Here is a 26,179-nt window from a genome sequence, read left to right on the forward strand (position 1 = left end):
TCCTATTTACTTTGTCTTCTTACACAAATATGCTGTTATAAGGTTCTTATTTTTTTTAAGTAGTGGAACAAAATATAACTAAATTACCCCATATTTTAAAAATATGGATCACTTCCTTCCTATAAAAATTTAAGACCAGGTCTCCAGAAAGAAAGACAGAAACATGTATTGATGCGCATCAAATCTGCATTGGTTTCTTATTATCACATTAAAGAGACAATCTAAGGATATAAGTTATGACTTAATTTTGATTTTGTTTGCATACCACTACCTAATGTACATAAAACAACCATCACAGAACAAAACGGATACACCCAACAGCTAGCTGCATTTAAATGATTTTAAAATAGGTGCTTATAAAAAGTCAATTTTTGGTGTTTATCTGCTTAGGAATGAAACAAATCACAGATATGTTTTCATGTTGATTTTCTCTGGCAGGACTGGGAATTCCCACATTTCATGGGAGACGTCGATGTAAATCTTCCTGGTTTGCACACGCCTCACATGCAGTTCAAGATTCCTTTCTTCCAGAAGATCTTCAAGGAGGAATATCGTATTCACATAACAGGTATAATTTTGAACACAATTTGATTGTCTCCTAGTTAGAGTCATGCTAGCTGCTATAAAAGGCAAAGCAAATGGTAACATTTTAGAGACATACAGGAATATGGTTTTATTTTACTCACGTAACAGTGCAAGGCGGTTCCAGATCAGCAAGGGGCTGTGGACCATCATTCTGGGACTTAGATTCCTGGTGACTTTAACAATTTCAACTTCAACATCCAGTGGGCAAATGGGAATAATGAGAATGGGGAAAATGACTAAGAGGGTTTGCCTGTTTCTTAACCCCCTGGCCTGGAAATAAAACATGTCACCTCCACGCACATTCCATGGGGAATAACTAGTGAGATAGTCCCATGTAGAGTTGAGGAGAGCAGAGAGATATGGTCCCCCATTGGGCAGCCACTTGTGATGTCAGGTCTCATGTTCTAGCCTAGGAGTATCAGAGGTGAGTCATATCTTTGTTATGGATTGTTTGCTATCTCTGCCACCCTCCATAGACCACTACACCTCGGTTTTGTTCATTAGGTGGGTTTCTTTTTCACAACATACAGCTCAGTATATTTTTTCGTCATGAATACTCTTTATGCTTTGTTCTTCATTTGCTTCTGAGATCAAAACAGTGGTACCCGAGAGCTCCAATCAGACCATGTGCCTTTAGGGAGTTGGGCCGCTTCTCATTTGATTGAGAAAACTTATTGCTGTGGCAGGGCTCATGTTTGTCTCAGGCGATTCCCTTGTGGATCCTCAGATTATTCCATTTTCAGATGTGTCCTGCTCTTGAAGTAGCTTGAATATGATTTATTATAATCTTCTTCCATGACAACTCAGTCATTCTCATCTAAACAAGGCTTCCCAGAGCTTCGTTTTGTACCTCTTTTTCTCCTTATAACAAGAAGCCGTCAGCTGAATGTTCACAAAGAGAGAATGGCATTAGTTCTCAAGCTGTTCAAATGCAGGTAATGAATGTGTGTGTGTTTTAAGGACAATGGCCTAGGATCCCACACCTGCTATAATAAAAACTGCTGAAGAAATCTGTGCTTACACGACCGTCTGTGCTGCCGAATAAAAATAGCCTGAGCACAGAAAACGTGAACATCTGAGTACTGCAAAAAACCTTTGCTCAACTTGAAGGCTGTTTTTTGCTTTGAGCATGAGGCAACCTTCCTAAATTGGAGAATGAGCTCATGAATAGGGAAGATGCAGCAGGTTTCTTTTCCTATTCAAAATGAATGAGGCTCTTCTATTAAATTCACTGGGTAAATCAATCAATTTGAGTTCAGGTCACATAGTGTGGTTTCAGAGTCCCCACTTAATCTCTGCAGCATGCTACCCTCTCCGACTTCTAAAACAGCTATGACACACGTGGTATCATCATATCCCTTTGGGTGGGCTTTTGACGGGACCATCTGTTCTTGCTATCAGCTCTTGTCTCAGACCATCGTGGCACTAATATTGTCTCTGACTGAATATCAGAAGCCTTATCAAAAATATACTGTTTGAGTGCAAAATATCAGGTTTAAAAAAGGGGGTAATGGAGGAAGACTCAGAAAATCCACCGACCAGAAAGAAAAATAAAGCTGTTAAAATATTTAATTTCGGTCGCTTTTGCATAGCTTTGTCATACATGCTGCCATTTATAGACAGGGGCAGGGGTAGGTTTTGTGGTTCCCAAAGCTTACACAATTTGGAATGCTTTACTTAAGAATATGAATACAAAATTACAACTAAAACTTGTATTCAGTGTCTGGGAAGGGAGCCAGGCACACAGGAATCTCTGATGATTCAGCATCATTACTTTCAAGGTAAAGCCTCCTGTGCCTTTGAACTAAAACATTCATCCCACCAAGTATTATTTTCTAAAAATGTAAAAGGAGGAAAGGCTAGCTAAGTTTTTGCAATAGAGACTTCACATTAATAAAGTTTTCCAGAAGATGGAAATATATTATAATTAAGGCTTTGGGGTAGTATTTGCCAAATTATGCTGATTATCATATCATCCAGGAATTTTATAAATATACAGATTGTTGGGCCCCATTCCTAGTGGTCCCAACCCAGTAGGTCTGGGCAAAGGCCAAGGAATGGGACTTTTGTAAAGCTGCCCTGGGTGATGCTGACCATTGAGAACTGCTCCTTTCTGATTGAGAGGACACCGGTGAGGTCAGGCTGTCTCCCTGAGAAGAGCCATGCAAATGATTGGGTATCTGGACCTACTAGGGAGGCTTTCAAGGGGCTTAAATTCAAAATAAGATAGGATACATGTGGGTTTTGGGGTGAAGGGCTCCACCATAAACTATTTAAATCCAGTTTGTGGTAAGATGGTCGTGTGCTTCCCCAGATCCAAGATAAAAATTTCTAGGAAAATGGTGACAGGTTTGGAGGCTGAAAAAAGAACTTTCCCCTCTTGTTTTGTTCTGCTGCTCTCTTTGTTCTGTGAATTGGTGAAGAGGTTGCTGAAGCCACTCTGGAGCATCACCCATCTCCCCTGAAAGGCCTTTGACTTTATCTGATGTTGTAAGATAGTTGTTTCTGGGCAAACCCAGGTAAAATCCCCCAAACACAGTGCTACATGTATTTTAACATGCTCAGTCGTTAGTAGCCCACAAATTTCCAAGTGAACTACAAATGCTAGCTTGAGAGGTTCCTTCAAGTTCTGCTTCTTTTTGTAAAGAGACCCTAATGCTTTCCTTGGTTAGCAAATCACCCCTGGGAGTATTAAGCGTGAAACCCTCTATATCCGTCTATGTTTCTCAAACTTTATGTGTATGAGAATCACCTGAAGAGCTTGTATGAAAGGTCTATCAGCCACACACCCAGAGTCAGATGCCTGAGGTAGGAGGTGGAGCCCAGAATCTGCCATCCTCTGAAGCATCACCAATGCTGCCTATGCAGGCAGCCAGAGAGCCACACTTTGAGAAACACTGCGACTGAGAAACATTTTCTATAGTTAGAATTCCTCTCATCTCAGCTTTTATTTATTTTCTATGCACTTCTTAAAACAAAAGCCAAGGGGCAGAATGTAAATTCAATAGAAATGGGGTAGCCAGTGAGAAAGGCACATGTAGGGGCCTGACAGAAGCTAGAAAGTTCAGAGCTGGGGCCAACAGAGGAGGTCCCAAAGCAGAGCATGACCGGGGAAAAGGTCCAGAAGAAGCTGGAGCCAGGGCTAGGAAGGGATCCTGCAGACCTCCAGATAGCTCTGTCTATTGCTTTCTCTGTCTGTGTTTGTTCTGCACCAGAAGAGCCTAGACAACGATGGCTGGGGTTCTCCCAGGGTCAAGGATGGCTTGATGGCCTCAACTATTATTTCTCTGTGATCTAGAAAAGATGTTCAGTGCATGCTGAGGCAATGGAATGTAAAGACTTGGTGCATAGGTTCCAGCCCTGCTACTAACTGGTGGCAGGGCCCTTGTCAAGCTCTTTAACCTCTTAGAGGTTCAGTTTTCTCATCTGTTAAATGGGGACAGTAATGGTACTTATCCCATAGGATTGCAGTGAGAATGAAATTAATTAATATGTACAAGGCACTTAAAACACTGCCTGCCATGAAGTAAGCACTCAATAAGCTCTCAGTATTTTTACCTAAAGCTTTTCCTTTCATCCCTCCAGAATCTGGCTTTCCTATTTAATTCACAAACATTAGGTAGCCTGAGAGAGGGCTCTCAAATTACTTTTCCACTATTCTGAGTTCTTTCCTGTTATTTACTGTGCTGAGTCCTCAAGAAAGAGAAATCTAAGAATGAAAATAAAAAAATCTCTCTCCCAATGAAATGCTCTGTATGTAGACGGTTATCCGACACTGATGAGTTCCCATTGACATTCTAAAAGCCTTTATGATTTGACTATTTTTTAATCCTGATTCCTAGCTTGTTTTATTTATGCATGTCAGAAATAACTTGAATTGTTGCATCTGTTTAGCTCATCTGGATCCCCCTTGACAGATGGTTTGCTGCAGTATGTCTGAGCTTTCAGTTTATAAGCTGGGCTACAGCTTATAAAAAATAAATCATCTCTATCCAAGGGTGTGTTAAAATATTTTTTTCTGGGAATTTTGACTTCAGTAATAAAGGGGATAAATGGTTAGTGATTCGGTCACATTGGTGCTTTCAGCGCAAGTCCATTGTTCTCCTAAAAGTCAGTGCTAAATGCAACTGTGTAATTATCTCTTTTGCCCTCTTCCCTTTTACCTATAAGGTGAGTGCAAAGATGGATTCAAAATGTGATGTACTAAGTCTCAAGAGAGGAATGGCCTCTCAATTTAGTCTTGGAAGCTCCTATGAGTCCTATTAATGCCAATCCCGGTGGAAGCTCTGCCATCTGTCATCCCAGCCAGACAAAGGAAGTGTCCCATTGGTGGCCATCATCTGAGTAAATTAGGAGAGGGTTGGGGGAAAGGCCAGAAGGGAGGCCTGTGCATCTGTGAGGAGAGAATTCACACTGCTGGCACGATGATACCCATGGGAAGCCTTTCGGCAAAAATGGAAAATGTAGAAGTAAACAAGCCTGTGTAGGTCTGTGTTCTATTTCAGTTTCCTGAGATGCGTGAGGGCACAGGTGCTTTACAATGGTGAGAATGTGGAAAATAATGCTGAAAACCCCTTCATTTTATTTCCATAGGTGCCTGATTTCTGGCAAATGAGTTCCCAAAGATTGTTTTTTAAAGAGCTCTCCTGTGTCAAACAGATCATGGAGAGTGCTGGCGAGGGCAGGCCAGTGGTCCATCCAGCAGAATATTTTGTCTGGCAAAATTAGCAAGGGACTTGTTATAGGGAAATACAATGCATCCCCTTCACCATGACAGTCCCCAGGGATTGTGAATTTATCCAAAGTACACAAGGATCTCTTGCTATTCTCTCAGTTATGAACTTTTCTAAACCTTTCCTGCAGCAATTTCCATTTTCAGCGCATTTGTGAAGCTCTAGGAATGTACTATGTAAGTAAACTATGTTTACTTCTACATAAAGCAGCAATCCCTTTTATTTGTCCCAAACTCATCTTCTTCAAGGCCATGGTTGCTTTGCCCACTGCCTGTCAGTCCTTGCTGTCCCTAAGCTGGTCTGTCCTGTCCAGGCTGAGATATTCTGGGTTCACTTATGCATAGATGAGGATTTTTGTAATAAAACTCACGTGATTTTCAGGAATTTGTCTTTACATCCAGAAGAAAGACTTGAAATATATAATTAATATAATCTTTGAGACAAATATTTTGTTTTTCCCAATTTTCCAGATTTTATCTTATTTTTATCTTAATTTTATTTTATTTTAGCAGTATCCTGGAATTCACCAGATCATGGCGACACGTGTATTTGACTTGAAAGACTAGAACTTCACTCCTCGAAATTTTTCTGGACATAGTATCTCAGACATTTACGTAATGATTAGTGGACATTTTCTGAGTTAACGTGTCTAAAGCTAAGCTAAGATCTAGGGAATACGGAAATGAGTGGCACAGTTCCCAATCTCAAGAAAGTCAGAGTTTGAGAGTCATCTAATTCAGTACAACTGCATGGCCCTTTCTTTCACATTTTATCATCACAAGTTTCTACCTCTATTCATCATATTGGATTATGTCCTAAAGGAGTAGCCTCCCACTTATGGAAATGCCAATGACAAGAGAGGTACTTTGAGAAGCTATATTCATTTGCTTTTAAGTCTTAAGGAGATAATTTATTAACTCAAGTTAACTCTCATTAGTTCATCAATTATTTAGTCGTTATCTTCAGTTTGCTAAATGGTCTCCTCATGGCCCAAGCACTTAATGTGGTTTCTAGATATCCCTAAAATACCTAGGGGGATGTAAAGAGATGCTAACTCAGTGAGCACTGTTTTCACTGATCATGTCTGGAATGAGAGGACATTGAATACGGCCAAGAAGCCTGTTACAGCAAACTGTTACTTATTTAATTATCCGAACGTTGTCTTCTTCAAGGCCATGGTTTCCTGCTATCCCATAATGGATACTAAATGGCTCTGTGGAGCGTGACCACTGGACGCAAGAGTCTGGCTTAGCGGTGACACCCACTTGGTATAGAGGGTGCTCACAGGACAGCTCAACCTCAATGCTGACTGGGAACCCTACTGAGTAAAAGTTTTTACAAAATATTATAATTGCATATTTGAATCATGAAAGGTTCATTATATGGTGGAAATATCATCACTTATAGCTTTTTTCCTTAGTTGAAAAAATAGCACTTTCCCCCAAACTGTTATCATTTCCTATGCTGAGTGAGGGTGATATTTAATGAAGAATTCTTTTAAAATTAACTAGCCCATTCTTTTAAAATTCTTTTAAAATTAACTATAAACTCCCACAAAGTAAAATGATAAAACTACCACTGTAATATCATTTTTAACAATCAGTAAGATTCATTAAAAGCACAAAACACAAGAAAGAGGTAATCCCACCAACACCATGCAGGGATTGCTCGTTAAAGGAGACAATGAGGTATTTCGAGAAGGAGATTAATAGAAATAATGTATGGATTACTACCCTTCCTCCTTGCTGATTACATCATGCTATGCAGTTGAAACAGCAGGGGAAAATGCTATGTAGTTGAAACAGCAGGGGAAAATGCAAAATCTCTCATGTGATAAATGCCAAAATACCAAGCCTCTTGTTATGGTTGATTGTCGGTTCACAACAACACGCATGGAAAAATGACAGTAGAAGCACTTCTAGTCTTTTTTTTTTTTTTTTTGCGGTACGCGGGCCTCTCACTGTTGTGGCCTTTCCCGTTGTGGAGCACAGGCTCCGGACGCGCAGGCTCAGCGGCCATGGCTCACGGGTCCAGCCGCTCCACGGCATGTGGGATCTTCCCGGACCAGGGCATGAACCCCTGTCCCCTGCATCGGCAGGCGGACTCTCAACCACTGCGCCACCAGGGAAGCCCTTTTTTTTTTTTTTTTTAGCCTTTTGTGTCTTATACCTTGTCATGTGTGTCATTTCAGGGACTCAAAATTATCTTTTTATGGCAAACTGTTTCTCAGAATATACAATCTTTTTTTTAAGGAAAGCTTTCTGCATCTGAAAATTGTGTATTGCATCTTTTTTTGCTCTAATGGTGAGAATTTTCTGGTCCATCATAAAACACTGAGATTTAGGTGATGTTTATTTCACAGAATCATCAAAGAGACTTTTAGGACAGGGAAGAAATCTCAAGGATTATATGGCTCAACTCCTTCTCTTTATAGACAAGAACACTAAGGTTGAGTTGTCCCACCTGATTTTGCTTTCTAGTTTGCTGCATCTCAGAAAACTGTTTTTAAAGAGGAGAGAGTATTACCAAAGTAATAAAACACTGTATAGGAAAATAGGAGAATGGATGATAGAGAAAGATGAACATCCTTCCTTGTACAAATGGATAAATGGACCAGAAGTTATGTCAGGTGGGCAGGAAACAAACAAAAAGTAAGAAGAGCCATTTCTTCTATATTTTCAGCTGTTCCAAGTTTCGACTGAGTGGCTACAGCAGTGGGGGGAAGGACAATGCTACCTTCACAGAGGAGAAAAGGAAATAAATCAATAGGGATCCTGCTTCAGTTGATTCTCTCCTCTCTGCACTTCCCCACCTCCCAACACGATCTGTCTGCAGAGGAGGGAAGAATCTATCTGCTTCCAAATTTGTGTGTATAAAAGACCTTGTCTCTGGACTAATACTACTGCAAGCTGTAGACAAATTACAGTTGCTAAGGATTTTTAACAAGTTAAATATGGTGATTCAGAAAGCATATTTATATATAACTATACACTGGATCCTCTTGGATAATTAGTCCAGTGATATCTACCCAGTAATGTCAGTGCTTAGTAACTTATTCTGTTTTATCCAAACTGAAACATTTAGGATATATCTTTGTTACAAATCCTTACACACTCTTCTCTCTCTCTTTTCTATCACTAAGATCTTGTATTAACTGGATTGAAGAAGTAGAAGGAAGAAATGGCAGAAATAACACTACCCTACATTTTTGGCAAACAATGCATTTCAGAGAACTTTTAAATATAACCTCTCATTTTATCCTAACAATAATCCTTTGAAGTGGGTATGTTGGTATTATTCTCCATTTCATAGAACAAAAAATTGAATAGTTAATAAGTAGAAGGATTTGGGGGAAGAGGACAGAATCATAGAACTGGGAGGCATCTAGTTCTGTTTCCTCAATTTGAAAATAAAATTGCTGAGATCTGGAGAGGTTAAACAAGTTACCCAAGGTTGTATTATTTAAGATGAGTATTAGATCTCCATCTGCTGATGTCCAGCCTGCAGTTTTTGTCACTATGGTACTCTCTCTCACAAATCAGTAAAGATGTGTTACAGCAGGGTGATGGTATCCCTGTCAGGCAACACATTCTTAATGCATGTCTCCTTCGTCCTATCTAAATATTCAGACACCAGGTCATGTGAGAAGCAACATAATGCGATCCTTTAGTGTGACAGTTTAGTGGTCAAACTGACCCAGCACCATTCAACTTGGGTAGAGAAAATAATTTGAAAAAATCCCCTTCTATCCTCAGGGTTCCTTCAGTTTGATCGCTGTACATTCACTATCACTTTTATTCTCTGGTTTTATTTTTTTCCTTTGACTATTAAACATTCCCTGAGCATCTTCTCCCCACCAGGAAAGCACCCTTCTCCAAGCTCCATGAGCATTCCTGTTTTTCCTCGCTGATTCCACGATGCTGTTAATGTTCAGTTTCTGACGTCATTACCCTGGAAACAGGACCCTTTATGAAGGACTGCTCTGTTCATGAGTTTATAAAAGTGACTAAGAGAGGATACACATTTTTCCAAGGGACCTTTATGAGTCAAGAAGGTGATGGTCAGTCACACAAGTCCAAGGACCTCTTCCCCTCACCATCCAGTCTGGCTTTATAACCCGTGTAGGTTACAACAAGGGAATAAGTATGGATCTTCTACAACAAAGAAGTATCCAAAGCCCCTCTCCCAACTGCTTCTATCACAGAAGCTACAAATTAGTGCCTCCGAGATACTGAATGATAATCCCTGAACTTTTATATATCACCTGTCTCTCATTCTGGTTGGCCTTTTTTTCCTATGATATTCTCCATTCTTTCCCTTCTCTCTCCCCTCAGACCCTCTCTTCCACATTACCTGATCTTTTTCTGTATGTTATTCTATCTGCAGCAAAATAAAAGCATATACTAGAAAGAAACATAACATTTTCCAAACCGTTCCCTGTCTTGCTTTTCTTTCTGGGACCACATGAATTGCTATTTCCTTCAAAATCTTTTCTGCAGAAATTAGCCCTCAGTTTTTATTCCGTTTTCTCAATATCTGCAGCATTAATGGTTTGTATCACTCATTTGGCACCTCTTAAATGTGGCCTCTTATTATTATTTATCTGTTGATGTCTGTTTCCTATTTCCCCCATAAGATGATGAGTTCCTTCCCAGAAGGCAGTAGCATATGTCTTCAGCATCTACTAAGGTACCCTCCACAGAGTCTATTCTGAGCACAATAAATGTTTGGTAATGACGCTCACCTTTGTATTTGAATTTCTCTGGCTTGAGCTTTCTTAATTTGTTGTATGGTTGATTCTGTTTTCGTTTTGAAGATTCAAGAGGGCAGGAGTGGTTTGAACTTAACAGCACCAGATGTTATAAACATTTTATCATATCTGGAAAAGTTTCCAATGTTCTAACGTACTTTGCAGTTTGGGTGTGCCAAATAAATCATTCAGGCAAGAGCTTCCATTACAAATATTATAAACCCTGTATAGTTGAATGATTTCAGGACAGGCAGAGTTATAATTTCCCTTCATATGATTTATATAAATTCTCTTCATAGAGAAGAAGTTGCACCTTCCCATGCAAATGAAGACATTATCATGACTTAGGCAAGGCTTTGATGATAATAATAGTAACAATTACTGAGTTCCTATTATGTACCAGGCATTGTGCTTAGTATCTAATAATCTCATGAAATGCTAACAGCTTAATAAGTACTGTTATTTTCTGCTTGTAAAGAAATTGGAGTTTAGAGAAGTTAAACAACTAACCCAAGGTCACATAGCCAGTAGGTTTGGGAGCCAGTCCCGGATTAAAGTTCTTCAACCTTGCATATAATAGGAGATTGAAAATGTCTAATGACGATGATAAAATACTTTCTTAAACTCCTTACAAAGTTATATTTTTATAGAGCTATGTGTTCTATTGGAGTACATATTTAAAAATACATTTTTACCAATCTTAGTTTAAGAAGTTTGCCCAAGATCCTATCTCTCATGTGAAGCAGTAACTTAATAATGTTCACTATCACTATTTTTAAATACAAAATAAAATAATTTTGACATAACACATATAATTATAACTAAAACTTTTAGAACCTGTTATAAATATCACATAATTTTGCAAAACTATGAGCTGAGTATTACTATATTATTATGACACACTAAAACTTGGAATAAATTATAATAAAAATTATAATGGAATCTAGTATCCCTTGAAATTTTTTCAACATTCTTTCCATTTAAAGATGCAAAGGTTTCACTAGGTAGTATGTCTCTAAATAATACCTTATTTATGTAAGATTTTTAAATACTACAAAGAAGTCATAATAATTACAGTCTCTCCAAATCATGTCTTCTACAGCTATGGTTATATTTATATGTCTGATAAATGGATTCTGTTCAATGAGAATTTGATGCAATTATTTTTAAAGTCTTGAAATGAATGCTCAAGGATTATTGATCTGAATCACATCAACTAATAGTTTAATCAACAGGTCACCTACAAAGAGCAATGTGAATTCAATTGATATACTGCTGTGCTTGCACTGCAAAATGATTTATTTCTTTCCCTGGCTTAATTATAAAACTGTAAGAGATAGTCAATCATACGTTGGACTTTTCTTAAGAATTTCATCAGAACTTTGTTTTTAAACCTTAATTAAATTGTTCTATAGAATAACCTACATGGAACCAAATTTGAGTATAACTGTGGTGCCTTAAAAACCAGGAGACTTAATCTAGAAAGTGTAGTTACCATAAATTACTGGCTCTGGGATCTACAGTTACATTTTCACATGCCTAGAATCCATTTAGGAAATCCCCATTGCCAATTCACTTAATGGCAGCATAACACTCTCAAAAAATTTTTAGCAGGTCTAAAATATTAACAATTTATGCTATAATACCAGTATCTCCATTTTGTAGGAGAAAACTCTATTGCAGTTTTATAGGTCTTTGACTAATATGCAGTATTTCTTTTTTAATGCAGGTAAATGGTTTAACTATGGGATTATCTTTCTCGTCTTGATTTTGGATCTTAATATGTGGAAGAATCAGATATTTTATAAGCCTCATGAATATGGACAGTATATTGGCCCAGGGCAGAAGATATATACAGTGAAAGACTCAGAGAGTCTAAAGGATTTGAACAGAACCAAGCTATCCTGGGAATGGCGGTCCAATCACACCAACCCTCACACTAATAAAACCTATGTTGAGGGAGACATGTTCTTACACAGCAGGTTCATAGGGGCAAGTCTTGATGTCAAGTGTCTGGCTTTTGTGCCAAGTCTGATAGCTTTTGTGTGGTTTGGATTCTTCATTTGGTTCTTTGGACGGTTTTTGAAAAATGAGCAAGGCATGGAGAATCAAGACAATACTTACACACGCATGAAAAGAAAATCCCCATCAGAACAAAGCAAGGACATGGGAATCACGCGAGAAAACACCCAGGCCTCAGTGGAAGACCCGTTGAATGATCCCCCCTTGGTGTGCATCAGGTCTGACTTCAACGAGATCGTCTACAAGTCTTCCCACCTAACGTCGGAGAACTTGAGCTCGCACTTAAATGAATCGACCAGCGCCACAGGGGGAGGCGACCCAGATCCAACGACTTCTAAAAGTACACCAACGAACTAGAACCGATTATTGGGGGAGAGCACAAAGAGCAACCCTGGGTGTAACTTTCAAAAGTTAGTCTTTCCTTTTGTAAATGTTAAGGTTTACACAGCGTTAGGTAAAGAAATACAAATGATGCCACAACGGTGCTCAACATGCTTTTTCTAGGACTCATTGTTTTCTATTTGTATTATGATACCTGTGCCTACAGTATATCTAACAGTCCTCTAGAGATTGCTTTTTCACAGTTGTACAAGCTACTTACTGACTTTACAGCCTAGTAGATTAGCTGGTTACCCATGTATCTGATGTTCAACCATAGTGGTGCCTTGAGACATTAAACTTTTTAACTGTACCAGTAATGAAGTATGGAACAGTTCTCTAACCTGCTTCACATGGGTTTTTTTTATACAATTATTTTGATCTCCACTTGATGTCTGAGCAGGAAACAGATATAGCCAAGATGTGGCTCAGGAAGTATGTCTCGGTTTCTTATTCAGCAGCGGAGTTGGTGACTTTGACAGCTGGACTGCAGAGAAGCATTGTGATTACCTTTGAATTTTTATTGGCTGTCTGCCAAACACAAATACAGATGCAGAATTCAGTAATAGGAGAGTGATAATCCATCATGGGTCACTACTTGTGAAATGTGACTTTCTCCAACCAGTAATTGCAATTAGATAATAATACCTAATTATGTTTTCCCAATTAAGGTAAATTGCTACCTGATTAAAAATCCTGCCCTTCACCTTTGGGAACAAAGGTTAAGATGCACAGTTAGGTGAACTCTCAAATTTACTGGCATTTACACAAAGCCCTAGAAAACCAAGAAACTGAAGTTTTAATTATGTGAGGGTTGCACAGCCTACCATTCACAATATTTGTACATCTTTCTGTAAATATAGTTGTTGACAGTGAAAATTGAAAAACATATGCCAACCCTGAGCAAGGGAACTCCTCTAAAAAATCATGCTGTGGAACTATGTAAGGTAGAAAAAAGGATGTGCATGAAAGACTCTGTTTACTGGCTTGTTTTGTGTGTGTTTTGTTGTTTTTGTTTTCTTTTTTTAAGAACTAAACATCACACATTAATAAATCAGAATTATACATCAGTAATTATGTATTGTAGTTTTTTGTTTATAGTAGAAGAGATCAATTGTATCTTAGTTTAACAACAGCTCATTAACTTTTTTTTTTAACTCAGAGCCAAGCAGGCTAAGAAATGGAATGCTCCCAACTTGCTTTAATTTTGTTCCATAAATTGTGGTTACATGTTCCTTGAGGGCGTTGGGGAAGATCACTTTTAAGGCAAAATTATTTTCCTGTCACATACTGACATAGCTGTATTTTGTCTTTATGATTTTTTAAAACCTCTTTTGTTTTGATCTATCTGCTTTTAAGCTTGCAGCATGTTAAATTTAGCATACATAATAGAACTGTGCATTTATCTGTCACTTGAGAGTCAGCTTTAATAAACATCTTTCTATGATTGTTTACTAGGCAATTGGAACCATACCCCTGCTGTTTATTTTACCTTTAATAGCCACACATGGGGTACTTAGAATCGTAAGGATCTCTGACACTAAAATTGCAGAGATCAAGCTCACTATAGTAACCCACTGACCGTTCTGTACAAAGAAACTTACAATGTTATCCCTGACATGTAGGAACATTGACCATGACCAAATTTGCATAGTGGACGATTCAACTTTTGACTCTGGGACAAGTAAATAATGCCACTTAGGACTATATTTTTATTTATTCTGAAAGTCATTGTCTTGTAGAATGAAGATGAAAGTTGATTTAGAAAGTGGGTGTTATTATCAGTATGTAGTCCTTATGAAAATATTATTTGAGAATCTTTATGTGGCTTTTAAGGAAAAAGTGCTTCAATGAAGGATTCTAGTCAGCAGAAGTAAGATAGAAAACAAACCAACCAACCAATCTTAGAGCACTATGCTTATACATTTCAAAGAATTGACTAGAGAAATTGGCTATCAGCTGATATGAATATTTGTCTTTAAAGTTTCCATGAGTTTAGTATCAAATAGAATAATATCCAGGGCTGACACTTTAATAGTCAAACAAGATTTGATCCTTCAAAGGCTTCCAATATTCAATTGTATAGACCAATCTTGACCTTTTTATCTATGTGTGGGTCTCCCTCCTTCTTTTGCTCCCTCTTTTGTGTATTGCACATTCCTTTTGCACCTATTCCAACTAAAGATTAGAAAATGAAATAAAATCTAAGTCAAAATCTCACCCATCCATGTTTAGTCTCAGATCCTGAGTCATATGTCACTGGACTATGACCCTGCAGAGCTTTATGAATACCAAAACTTTTGGACTATGGAGGACACTTTAAAAATGTGTAGTAAATTCAGAAACATTTTAAAAATTCAGAAAAATGGTGAGTTTAAAAGGAGAATTAAAAAATTACTAACCAAAATTCTAAAGAAAGCATAACAAATATGATGCCTTAATTGAAGTGATGCTTAAAGACTATAAACAATTATATATCTACTGTTCAGTAATTATAGTATTTCCTTTCGTGCAGTTCAGAATCTGTACTTATTTGACACAATTTTAGTATCCGGCATCATAGAGAACTTCATTAGTAGTATAAATTGAAAATTAAATAAACTCTATGAGTTTATGCCTGATAATATATGCCTAGACAAAAATCTTATCACCACATGCTCATTTAAATTATATAGCCACAGTCAGTTATCCCATCTCTCCATGGTGGTTCCTTATCCTGTCCACTTATCTTCTAGCACATCTAAAATCATCAGTGAATCCTATTAGAAATGCTAAGAATTATTTCTTCCTCATTTGTCCTAAGAGTCAGCCAGGCATAAAAATCTCCTGTCACTTTTATACCATCGGATTTCACAAGTAGTGTCCAATAGCACTACAAGCTGACAGTACAAGGAAAGAAGTTATTCCACACAGACACTCAGATTTGAAGGTGTGAGTAGCACTGTCGTGTCTCACCACTGGGCTCTGGAGCAATTCTGTTACATTCTTTGGCTGTCCTGTGAGTCCCAGCACAACCCAAAACAAAACATGAGAAAGGTAATGCTGACAAGCCTCTTATATAGCCTCTTCCACCAGACGGCAGACAGCAGAAGCAAGAAGAACTACAATCCTGCAGCCTGTGGAACAAAAATCACATTCATATAAAGATAGACAAGATGAAAAGGCAAAGGGCTATGTACCAGATGAAGGAACAAGATAAAACCCCAGAAAAAAAACTAAATGAAGTGGAGATAGGCAACCTTCCAGAAAAAGAATTCAGAATAATGACAGTGAAGATGATCCAGGACCTTGGAAAAAGAATGGAGGCAAACATCGAGAAAATGCAAGAAATGTTTAACAAAGACCTAGAAGAATTAAAGAACAAACAAACAGAGATGAACAATGCAATAACAGAAATGAAAACTACACCAGAAGGAATCAATAGCAGAATAACTGAGGCAGAAGAACAGATAAGTGACCTGGAAGACAGAATGGTGGAATTCACTGCTGTGGGACAGAATTTAAAAAAGAGAATGAAAAGAAACGAAGACAGACTAAGAGACCTCTGGGACAACATTAAACGTGACAACATTCACATTATAGGGGTCCCCGAAGGAGAAGAGAGAGAGAAAGGACCAGAGAAAATATTTGAAGAGATTATACTCAAAAACTTCCCTAACATGGGAAGGGAAATAGCCACCTAAGTCCAGGAAGCACAGAGAGTCCCATACAGGATAAATCCAAGGAGAAACACAATGAGACACAGAGTAATCAAACTGGCAAAAATTAAAGACAAAGAAAAATTATTGAAAGCAACAAGGGAAAAATGACAAATAACATACAAGAGAACTCCCATAAGGTTAACAGCTGATTTCTCAGCAGAAACTCTACAAGCCAGAAGGGAGTGGTATGACATATTTAAAGTGATGAAAGGGAAGAACCTACAACCAACATTCCTCTACCTGGAAAGGATCTCATTCATATTTGATGGAGAAATCAAAAGCTTTACAGACAAGCAAAAGCTAAGAGAATTCAGCACCACCAAACAGCTCTACAACAAAGGCTAAAGGAACTTCTCTAAGTGGGAAACACAAGAGAAGAAAAGGACTTACAAAAACAAACAAAAAACAATTAAGAAAATGGTAATAGGAACATACATATCGATAATTACCTTAAACATGAGTGGATTAAATGCTCTACCCAAAAGACACAGGCTCACTGATTGGATACAAAAATAAGACCCATACATATGCTGTCTACAAGAGACCTACTTCAGACCTAGGGACACATGCAGACTGAAAGTGAGGAGATGGAAAAAGATATTCCATGCAAATGGAAATCAAAAGAAAGCTGGTGTAGCAATACTCATATCAGATAAAATAGACTTTAAAATAAAGAATGTTACAAGAGACAAGGAAGGAGACTACATAACGATCAAGGGATCAATCCAGGAAGAAGACATAACAATTATAAATATATATGCACCCAACATGGGAGCACCTCAATACATAAAGCAACTGCTAACAGCTACAAAAAAGGAAATTGACAGTAACACAATAATAGTGGGGAACTTTAATACCTCACTTACACCAATGCACAGATCATCCAAACAGAAAATTAATAAGGAAACACAAGCTTTAAATAACATAATAGAAAAGATAGATTTAATTGATATTTATAGAACATTCCATCCAAAAACAGCAGATTACACTTTCTTCTCAAGTGCTCACAGAACATTCTCCAGGATGGATCACATCTTGGGTCACAAATAAAGCCTCAGTAAATTTAAGAAAATTGAAATCATATCAAACATCTTTTCTGACCACAAGGCTAGGAGATTAGAAATCAATTACGGGGAAAAAAACGTAAAAAACACACAGACATGGAGACTAAACAATATGTTGCTAAATAACCAAGAGATCACTGAAGAAATCAAACAGGAAATCAAAAAATACCTAGAGACAAATGACAATGAAAAACGACGATCCAAAACCTATGGGATGCAGCAGAAGCAGTTCTAAGAGGGAAGTTTATAGCAATACAAGCCTACCTCAAGAAACAACAAACATCTCAAATAAACAATCTAACCTTACACCTAAAGGAACTAGAGAAAGGAGAACAAACAAAACCCAAAGTTAGTAGAAAGAAAGAAATCACAAAGAACAGAGCAGAAATAAATGAAATAGAAACAAAGAAAAAAATAGCAGAGATCAATGAAACTAAAAGCTGGTTCTTTGAGAAGATAAACAAAATTGATAAACCATTAGCCATTCTCATCAAGAGAAAGAGGGAGAGGACTCAAATCAGTAAAATTAGAAACGAAAAAGGGGAAATTACAACCGCAGAAATACAAAGCACCCTAAGAGACTACTACAAGCAACTCTATGCCAATAAAATGGACAACCTGGAAGAAATGGACAAATTCTTAGAAAGGTATAACATTCCACGACCTAGCCAGGAAGAAATAGAAAACATGAACAGACCAATCACAAGTAATGAAGTTGAAACTGTGATTAAAAATCTTCCAACAAACAAAAGTCGAGGATCAGATGGCTTCAGAGGTGAATTGTATCAAACATTTAGAGAAGAACTAGCACCTATCCTTCTCAAACTCTTCCAAAAAATTGCAGAGGAAGGAAAACTCCCAAACTCATTCTATGAGGCCACCATCACCCTGATACCAACCCAGACATAGATACTACAAAAAAAGAAAATTATAGACCAATATCGCTCATGAATATAGATGCAAAAAACCTCGACAAAATACTAGCAAACAGAATCCAACAACACATTAAAAGGATCATAAACCATGATCAAGTGGGATTTATCCCAGGGATGCAAGGATCCTTCAGTATATGCAAATCAATCAATCTGATACACCATATTAACAAATTGAAGAAGAAAAACCATATGCTCATCTCAATACATGTAGAAAAAGCTTTTGACAAAATTCAGCACCCATTTATGATAAAAACTCTCCAGAAAGTGGACATAGAGGGAATCTTCCTCAACATACTAAAGGACATATATGACAAACCCACAGCAAACATCATTCTCAATGGTGAAAATCTGAAAGCATTTCCTCTAAGATCAGGAACAAGACAAGGATGTCCACTCTCAGCACTATTCAACATAGTTTTGGAAGTCCTAGCCACGGGAATCAGAGAAGAAGAAGAAATAAAAGGAATACAAATTGGAAAAGAAGAAGTAAAACTGTCACTGTTCGCAGATGACATGTTACTCTACATACAGAATCCTCAAGATGCCACCAGAAAACTACTAGAGCTAATCAATGAATTTGGTAAAGTTGCAGGATACAAAATTAAAGCACAGAAATCTCTTGCATTCCTATACACTAATGATGAAAAATCTGAAAGAGAGTTTACAGAAACACTCCCATTTTCCACTGCAACAAAAAGAATAAAATACCTAGGAATAAACCTACCTAGGGAGACAAAAGACTTGTATGCAGAAAACAGACACTGATGAAAGAAATTAAAGATGATACCAGCAGATGGAGAGATATACCATGTTCTTGGATTGGAAGAATCAATATTGTGAAAACGACTATATTACCCAAAGCAATCTACAGATTCAATGCAATCCCTATCAAACTACCAATGGCATTTTTCCAGAACTAGAACAAAAAATCTTAAAATTTGTATGGAAACACAATAGACCCTGAATAGCCAAAGCAGTCTTGAGAGAAAAAACAGAGCTGGAGGAATCAGACTCCCTGACTTCAGACCATACTACAAAACTACAGTAATCAAGACAATATGGTACTGCCACAAAAACAGAAATATAGATCAATGGAAGAGGATAGAAACTTCAGAGATAAATCCATGCACCTATGGTTAACTAATCTATGACAAAAGAGGCAAGGATATACAATGGAGAAAAGACAGTCTCTTCAATAAGTTGTACTGGGAAAACTGGACAGCTACATGTAAAGGAATGAAATTAGAACACTCTCTAACACCAAACACAAAAATAAACTCAAAATGGATTAGAGACCTAAATGTAAGACCAGACACTGTAAAACTCTTAGAGGAAAACATAGGAAGAACACTCTTTGACATAAATCACAGAAAGATCTTTTTTGATCCACCTCCTAGAGTAATGGAAATAAAAACAAAAATAAACAAATGGGACCTAATTAAACTTCAAAGCTTTTGCACAGCAAAGGAAACTACAAACAAGATGAAAAGACAACCCTCAGAAAGGGAGAACATATTTGCAAACGAAGCAATGGACAAAGGATTAATCTCCAAAATATATAAACAGCTCATGCAGCTCAATATTTAAAAAACAAAGAACCCAATCCAAAAATGGGCAGAAGACCTAAATAGACATTTCTCCAAAGAAGACATACAGATGGCCAAGAAGCACATGAAAAGCTGCTCAACATCTGTAACTATTAGAGAAATGCAAATCAAAACTACAATGAGATACCATCTCACACCAGTTAGAATGGGCATCATCAGAAAATCTACAAACAACAAAAGCTGGAGAGGGTGTGGAGGAAAGGGAACCCTCTTGCACTGTTGGTGGGAATGTAAGTTGATACAGCCACTATGGAGAGTAGCATGGAGGTTCCTTAAAAATCTAAAAATAGAATTACCATATGACCCAGCAATCCCACTACTGAGCATATACCCAGAGAAAACCATAATTCAAAAAAACACATGCACCCCAATATTCATTGCAGCACTATTTACAATAGCCAGGTCATGGACACAACCTAAATGCCCATTAACAGACAAATGGATAAAGAAGATGTAGTACATGTATACAATGGAATATTACTCAGCCAGAAAAAGGCATGAAATTGGGTTATTTGTAGAGACGTGGATGGATCTAGAGACTGTCATACAGAGTGAAGTAAGTCAGAAAGAGAGAAACAAATATTGTATATTAATGCATATATGTGGAACCTAGAAAAATGGTACAGATGAACCGGTTTGCAGGGCAGAAATTGAGACACAGATGTAGAGAACAAACGTATGGACACCAAGGGGGGAAAGTGGCAGGGGGTGGGGGTGTGATGAATTGGGAGATTGGGATTGACATGTATACACTGATGTGGAAAAAATTGATGACTAATATGAACATGCTGTATAAAAAAATAAATAAAATTCAAAAATTAAAAAAGAAAGGTAATGCTAATAAACCACTCTTAGCTGCCCCTATAACTAATGGTTTATGATGCCACTGTATTATCTGACATTCACCCAAAATCTCAGCACCCCACCATTGCTTGTCACCTATCTGTCCTCACTGTGAACTGACCCTTATTTTAAATTAACACTCTTGGATACGCAACCCCAGTCTGGGTCTTGTGCTTTTATTGTCTTTTCTTCCCTCAGACAGTGAAATGGCTTCTCACTCTAGCTGGCCTGATTTCCTCCAGCTTTGTGTTTCAGGACACAACTCTAGCGTATTAGCCAGCCCTGCCCTTAAGAGGGGTAGAGCAATTGAATTCATTTCACAACAGATAAACTGGCACTTTTCTCCTTGATCCCTATTTTCATTTTTAAAGATGTTTGTGTGCATGGGGTTGTGATTAATGAGAACAAAAATAGATAAGAGACTCGAGGTCATACATGTTTGGCTTACTACCATTTCGGCTGGACCAGAACTGTACTATAATTTGAACAATTAGAGAAGTTGAGATGTAGTATTTGTAGCTCACAAGTCACTCTTGTTGAAGATAATTGGAAAAAGCTGTGGATATTTATAATGGCAAGACAAGGTAAGGCAGATGGTGGAGAATGGATGGAAGCAGCAGCAAGGAAGACTTGGAAACGAAAAATGGCAGCTGTAGTGCAAATGAGCTTTAAAACTTCAGGGAGAGGAGGGAGACGCTGTCAAAGGAGCTTCAACGTAAAGTTGTCATGAGTGCAGTACTCCTACCTGTTAGGCAGGAGACTCAAAAACATATGTTCAACACAACTGAGGGGGTTACACAAAAGGTTGGTTGGTTGGTTTCTTAAGCATCCTTGCTTGCACTCAAGTTATGCCACTTCTGCCCCAGGGAGTGTGGTGAGACCGGGGAGAGGAGGTGTGGGACCTGGGAGACAAACTACAGAAGTAGGTGTGGGGAGAGTGGGCGACACGAGAAGAGAAGGACAAAATCAACACAACATTTCAGAGAGACTGAAGCATCCTTAACGGGAGAACACACACGAGGGCAGAGTCTGTCTGTTAACATATTATCAGCAAATAAAAGCCGACATCTTGTAAATAAAAATATTTTGCAATAGACATTCTGAAAAATTTTAGTGAGAAACAAAATTAGATAGTATTATTACTAATTTAACACGTGTAAAATACCACCGATATTACTTTAATTGTGTGTGAAGTATCAGTTATTTTACTTCAGAGAATATAAAACACATACAATGTATTTCATAGGTTTATTCTAAAGCTCTGTCCTCTAACACAGTTTTTCATAAGGTCTTAAGTTTTTTAACACCAAATAATTGTGCTATTGGGCATTTTGAGGACTTAACCTGCATGATTGAGAAGGACCACTATAATTTATAACTGAGAACTACAGTAATAAAACAAATTTGTAGATGTTCCTCATCTTAATAAATATCTTGCTCTATCTAGATCTTTATTCAACCCTCATTAATATTATACCGTTTTGAGTATTTTCTATGTGCAAACAAATTACCCCACTTAATCCTCACATTAACCATTAAAGGTAAGTATGCTTAATTTCACCTTATAGATGATGAAACTGAGATTCAAAGAGGTTTCTTAACTTGCTCAAGGTCACGAAGCTGGCAAATGCAGAGTTAGTGTTTGAACGCGTTTGTCTGACTCCAAAGCCCCATTATTTTCCATGACAATCCTTCTTAAAGATCCAGCCAAACTAGAGTGTCCGTTTCAAACAGGATCTTTGCTGAGAATAACCTGAGGAGCAGTTGTAAAATCATAAGATGCTTGATTTCTAGCTGTTTTTATCTCTCAAGAATCTAAGTTAAATAATTTCTAACAGCTGTCTGGAAGCAATTTACAAGTTAAATCATATGATCGAAAAGATAAGTCTGAATTAAATGGCAGAAGCATTCCGTTCATTGCCAGGTGTTCTGATTTAAGCTACATTTATAAAACCACAGCACGGATTTGTCCTAATACAATTTCCAGCATTGGCGTTGGTTTCTTTCATGGTTTCACTTTCCTGGGGGGAGGGGAAAGAATGGACCTCTGCACGTTTTGAATACATCCCCAGGCAGATGTCAGAAGAGTAATAGGTAGGTATGAATATTTAAATTAGGGAAAAATTGATTAGAGATTGGCCAGTTTTAGAAAGCATAATTTGAATATGGGCTCTGGAAACAACTATATTTTGAAGTAATCGTCCATAATTTATCTTTTAAAATCTTTACCAAGGTGAGCAAACTATACTGTGGTATAAACAAGCACTGATATTGAAAACATGTCCCTTGAACACTATGAACCTTAGTTTCTCATCCCCAAAATGGGAATAGCGCACAGAGTTTTTTAAGAGAATCAGCTTAGACTGTATGTGAACGCATTCTGTGAACTGCAGTGAGCCGTGCAGTTGGAAGGTAATATCACAGACGTGAGCTCCAGTTCCCTCCAGTGCCCCCCTTTCCAGGGAGCCCACTGGGCTTGCCTTCACCAACAGCTCCAGACACCCTTGAATATGGTTAGGCAGTTTGTTCCCAATTTTCTCTCTCTCTGTAGTTGTTTTGAAGTCTACAAACTGCAATGTAATCCCTTTTCACTTTTAACAGAAGTCCATGTTCCTTCGTTTAAAGCAAGTGACTAAATTGTCTGAAATCAATGGCCACAATCCCTTGGAGCTGCTGGGCCAAACTTATTCCTCAAGGTTTCCTCTGCTCTACAGTTCTTCAATTATTTCCTTCCTTTTATGATTGCTTTACCAGCTTCTCTTATAGGGACTTTCTCATCATGCCAGTAATCCACCACCTTTCATAAATCCTGACGTGAAAGTGCTTGTGTCTTCGCATTTAAATGAGAGCCAACACACACACCTGGGCCCCTGCCCTTCAGCATCTTCCGGCTGTATTTGGACGCAGTTGAGGTAGCCATTTCTGAATCAGGGTGTCACCCCAGCCTTGCCTTTTAGGAAGACCCCACCTCCATATCCCAGGGCATCGAGCTGACACCTCGGCCAAGCCATGGTGCTTTACAGAATGATATTTTCAAACAGGATGGTGGTTTTCCATTCAGCTTATAGGCTTATTTGCCTTGAATTCATTATTTTATCTGGATAGCCCTGTTGACTTCAATCTAACCAACACCAGAAAAGATCTGCAGTTTAAAATAGTCACTCTTGACTGAAACAAAATGTGTAAGATCGGAGAAAGAGCAATGGCCACATCAGGAACTCTAACACTTACTATTCAGATTTGATAACGATGAAATTACTATAAAATTATCCTTGAACGAATTATAATGTTTCTTAATTTTAAGAGCAGTATTTAGAGCTTGAAATATGCCAGAAAGCTGGGAGATCCTGCCGTTTACATATCCAAATGGCTTCCAGTGGGGATAGATTGTATTTACTTTGTGTCTCACAGGTCTTCTCTCCTACTGTCTGTCATTATCACTTAGTGCCATGCAGAGATCTCATCGTCTCTCTGCAGGATAGCTGCAGTGTTGTCTTAACTGGTCTTCCCAATGCTCCCCTTATCCAGTGTAATCCAGTTTCCACACATTCACCAGAACAATCTTTCCAGAGTCTGATCATATTACTTCACCTTTTCAGTTACCACTGATTGCTCAGTAGTGGTTTTTAATATTATTGTGCACAATTCCACATTCCCAATGCCTTCACGCAGTAAGATTTCATTTCTTGCTCATGTTGCCATTGAACTGGGTGTCCACTGGCTGGCCTTCCATTCAGCCATGTGGGGATCCAACCTATTCCAACAAGCAGTTCCTTGACTCTAAGTTTTCTGTGTATCTAGTTGGCTGGTGAGGAAAGAGAGAGGGTGAGTAAAATCTTACAGAAAGTTTTAGGAAGAGACCTGGAAGTGACATACATCACTTTCTGCATGCCGTTAGCCAGAACTCTGTTGCGGGGTCTGCCTAACTGCACGGGATGCTAGGAAACGCCTTCAGCTCTCTGCCCACGAAGGACAGGGACAATTGGGGTAATTTCTAGTCAGAGCAGCATTTACAAAATATAAACTCAGCCAAGTCTCACGTCTGCAAGTTCATACTCAGTGGCTTTAGGATACAACAGCAGCTGAGCTGAGTTTTAAAAGTTCCATAGGTGACTGTCTCACAAACATCAATTTGGGGACCATTCATATAATGCAGAATCCTCTCTGGCACTAAGGACCCTCTCTGACTCTTCCATGCCCAGAGGGTTCTGATCATCCATCCATGTTGAACTACTTACTACTTTCCTAATGAGCCACCGTACCGCTCAACTCTGCTATTGTCACAGTGTCTCCTGTTTGGAATCCCCTTTTCCACCATGACACCTAGGATTAACTCAACTATCATCTCTTTTAAGTCTTTCTTCCCCTTCCAAAGTGAAAATTACTGCCCGTCCATAGTATTCCTACATGACCTACCTTTTATCTATCAACGCGTCTTTAACATTCTCTTCCTTTTTAGGTTTGCATGTCTGTACCTCCTGTTCAATTATAAACTCCTTGATCTTGCATATAATGATAACGTGAGGTAAAATTTGATTGAATAATTATGTAGTGAAGCAATGTGCTTAGAACTGACTCATTTGTGTAGCATAATATTCTCAAATTCTCTGATCCCCTTGATGATAAATATTGTAGGGGAGTGAACTCTGCCAAACAAACCCTTTCAGTTAGGTAGGAGGCAGAGTCATTATTTACATTTGATCTGGGGAGTGAGGGTACTCTAGAGAAACAGAACCAATAGAATATAGAGATATAGATGTAAGCGCTACAGATATGTACATACAGATATGAAGATTTATCATGAGGAATTGGTTCAAAAGATAATAGAGGCAAAGAAGTCCCACAGCTGCTCTCTGCAAGCTGGAGACCCAGGAAAGTGGTGATGTAATTCAGTGTGAGTCTGAAGGCCTGAGAACCAACGGAGCTGATGCTACAAATCTCAGTCTGAGGACAGGAGATGATGAAATGAGACATTCCAGCTCAATCAGTAAAGCAAGGAAGGAGGGACAGATTCCTCCTTCCTCTGCCCTTCCATTCTCTTCAGGCCATCAGTGGATTGGATGATACCGAACCACGCTGGGGAAGGCAATCTACTGAGTCCACCAACTCAAGGGCTTATACCCTCTGGATACACTCCTACAGACACACCCAGATACAATATTTAACCGGAGCATCCCAGGCCCCCTCAACTTGACACATAAAGTTAACCAAAATCTAATTGAAAGGGAGCGTCACAGTTGAGCCAAAAAATGTGTACAAACTCTTCCTCAAGTAAAGGAGGCTCAAGATAGGAGCTAAGAACCAAACCACGACAAAGCATGAGCGAGGAGAAACAAATCAGAGCGGCAACTGGAAGTCTATGTTCTAATCCTGAGACAGAGGTTCTAGATCCTCACCTGACGGGTCAGCTGCTTCTACTACAAATTAGCATGGGTGAGGTTACAGTGATATTGGGTAGGCAGTGACATGATGACTGACTGTGTATCCTGAGACGCTGTCTCTTAGAAGAAAGGAAATACACTACTTCATTCTATGTAACTTTGTGAGCAGTTCATAGCTCT

General features: G+C 38.3%; 1 protein-coding gene across 7 annotated transcripts in view; it reads left to right on the forward strand.

Moving 5' to 3' along the window:
* The window catches only part of TMEM117 (transmembrane protein 117), a 572,067-nt gene that overhangs the window by 530,794 nt on the left and 15,094 nt on the right, over positions 1–26,179 (forward strand). For 5 of the 7 annotated variants that reach the window (XM_067696267.1, XM_067696265.1, XM_067696269.1 and 2 more), the window contains 2 exons: positions 439–568; positions 11,798–13,538. In XM_067696267.1, coding sequence (XP_067552368.1) covers positions 439–568; positions 11,798–12,447 — 780 coding nt within the window. In that variant the 3' untranslated portion in view covers positions 12,448–13,538. The other 2 variants (XM_067696272.1, XM_067696271.1) reach the window with 2 other exon arrangements.

Source organism: Pseudorca crassidens, chromosome 11 (assembly GCF_039906515.1).
Source record: "Pseudorca crassidens isolate mPseCra1 chromosome 11, mPseCra1.hap1, whole genome shotgun sequence".
NCBI classification, from domain to species: domain Eukaryota; kingdom Metazoa; phylum Chordata; class Mammalia; order Artiodactyla; family Delphinidae; genus Pseudorca; species Pseudorca crassidens.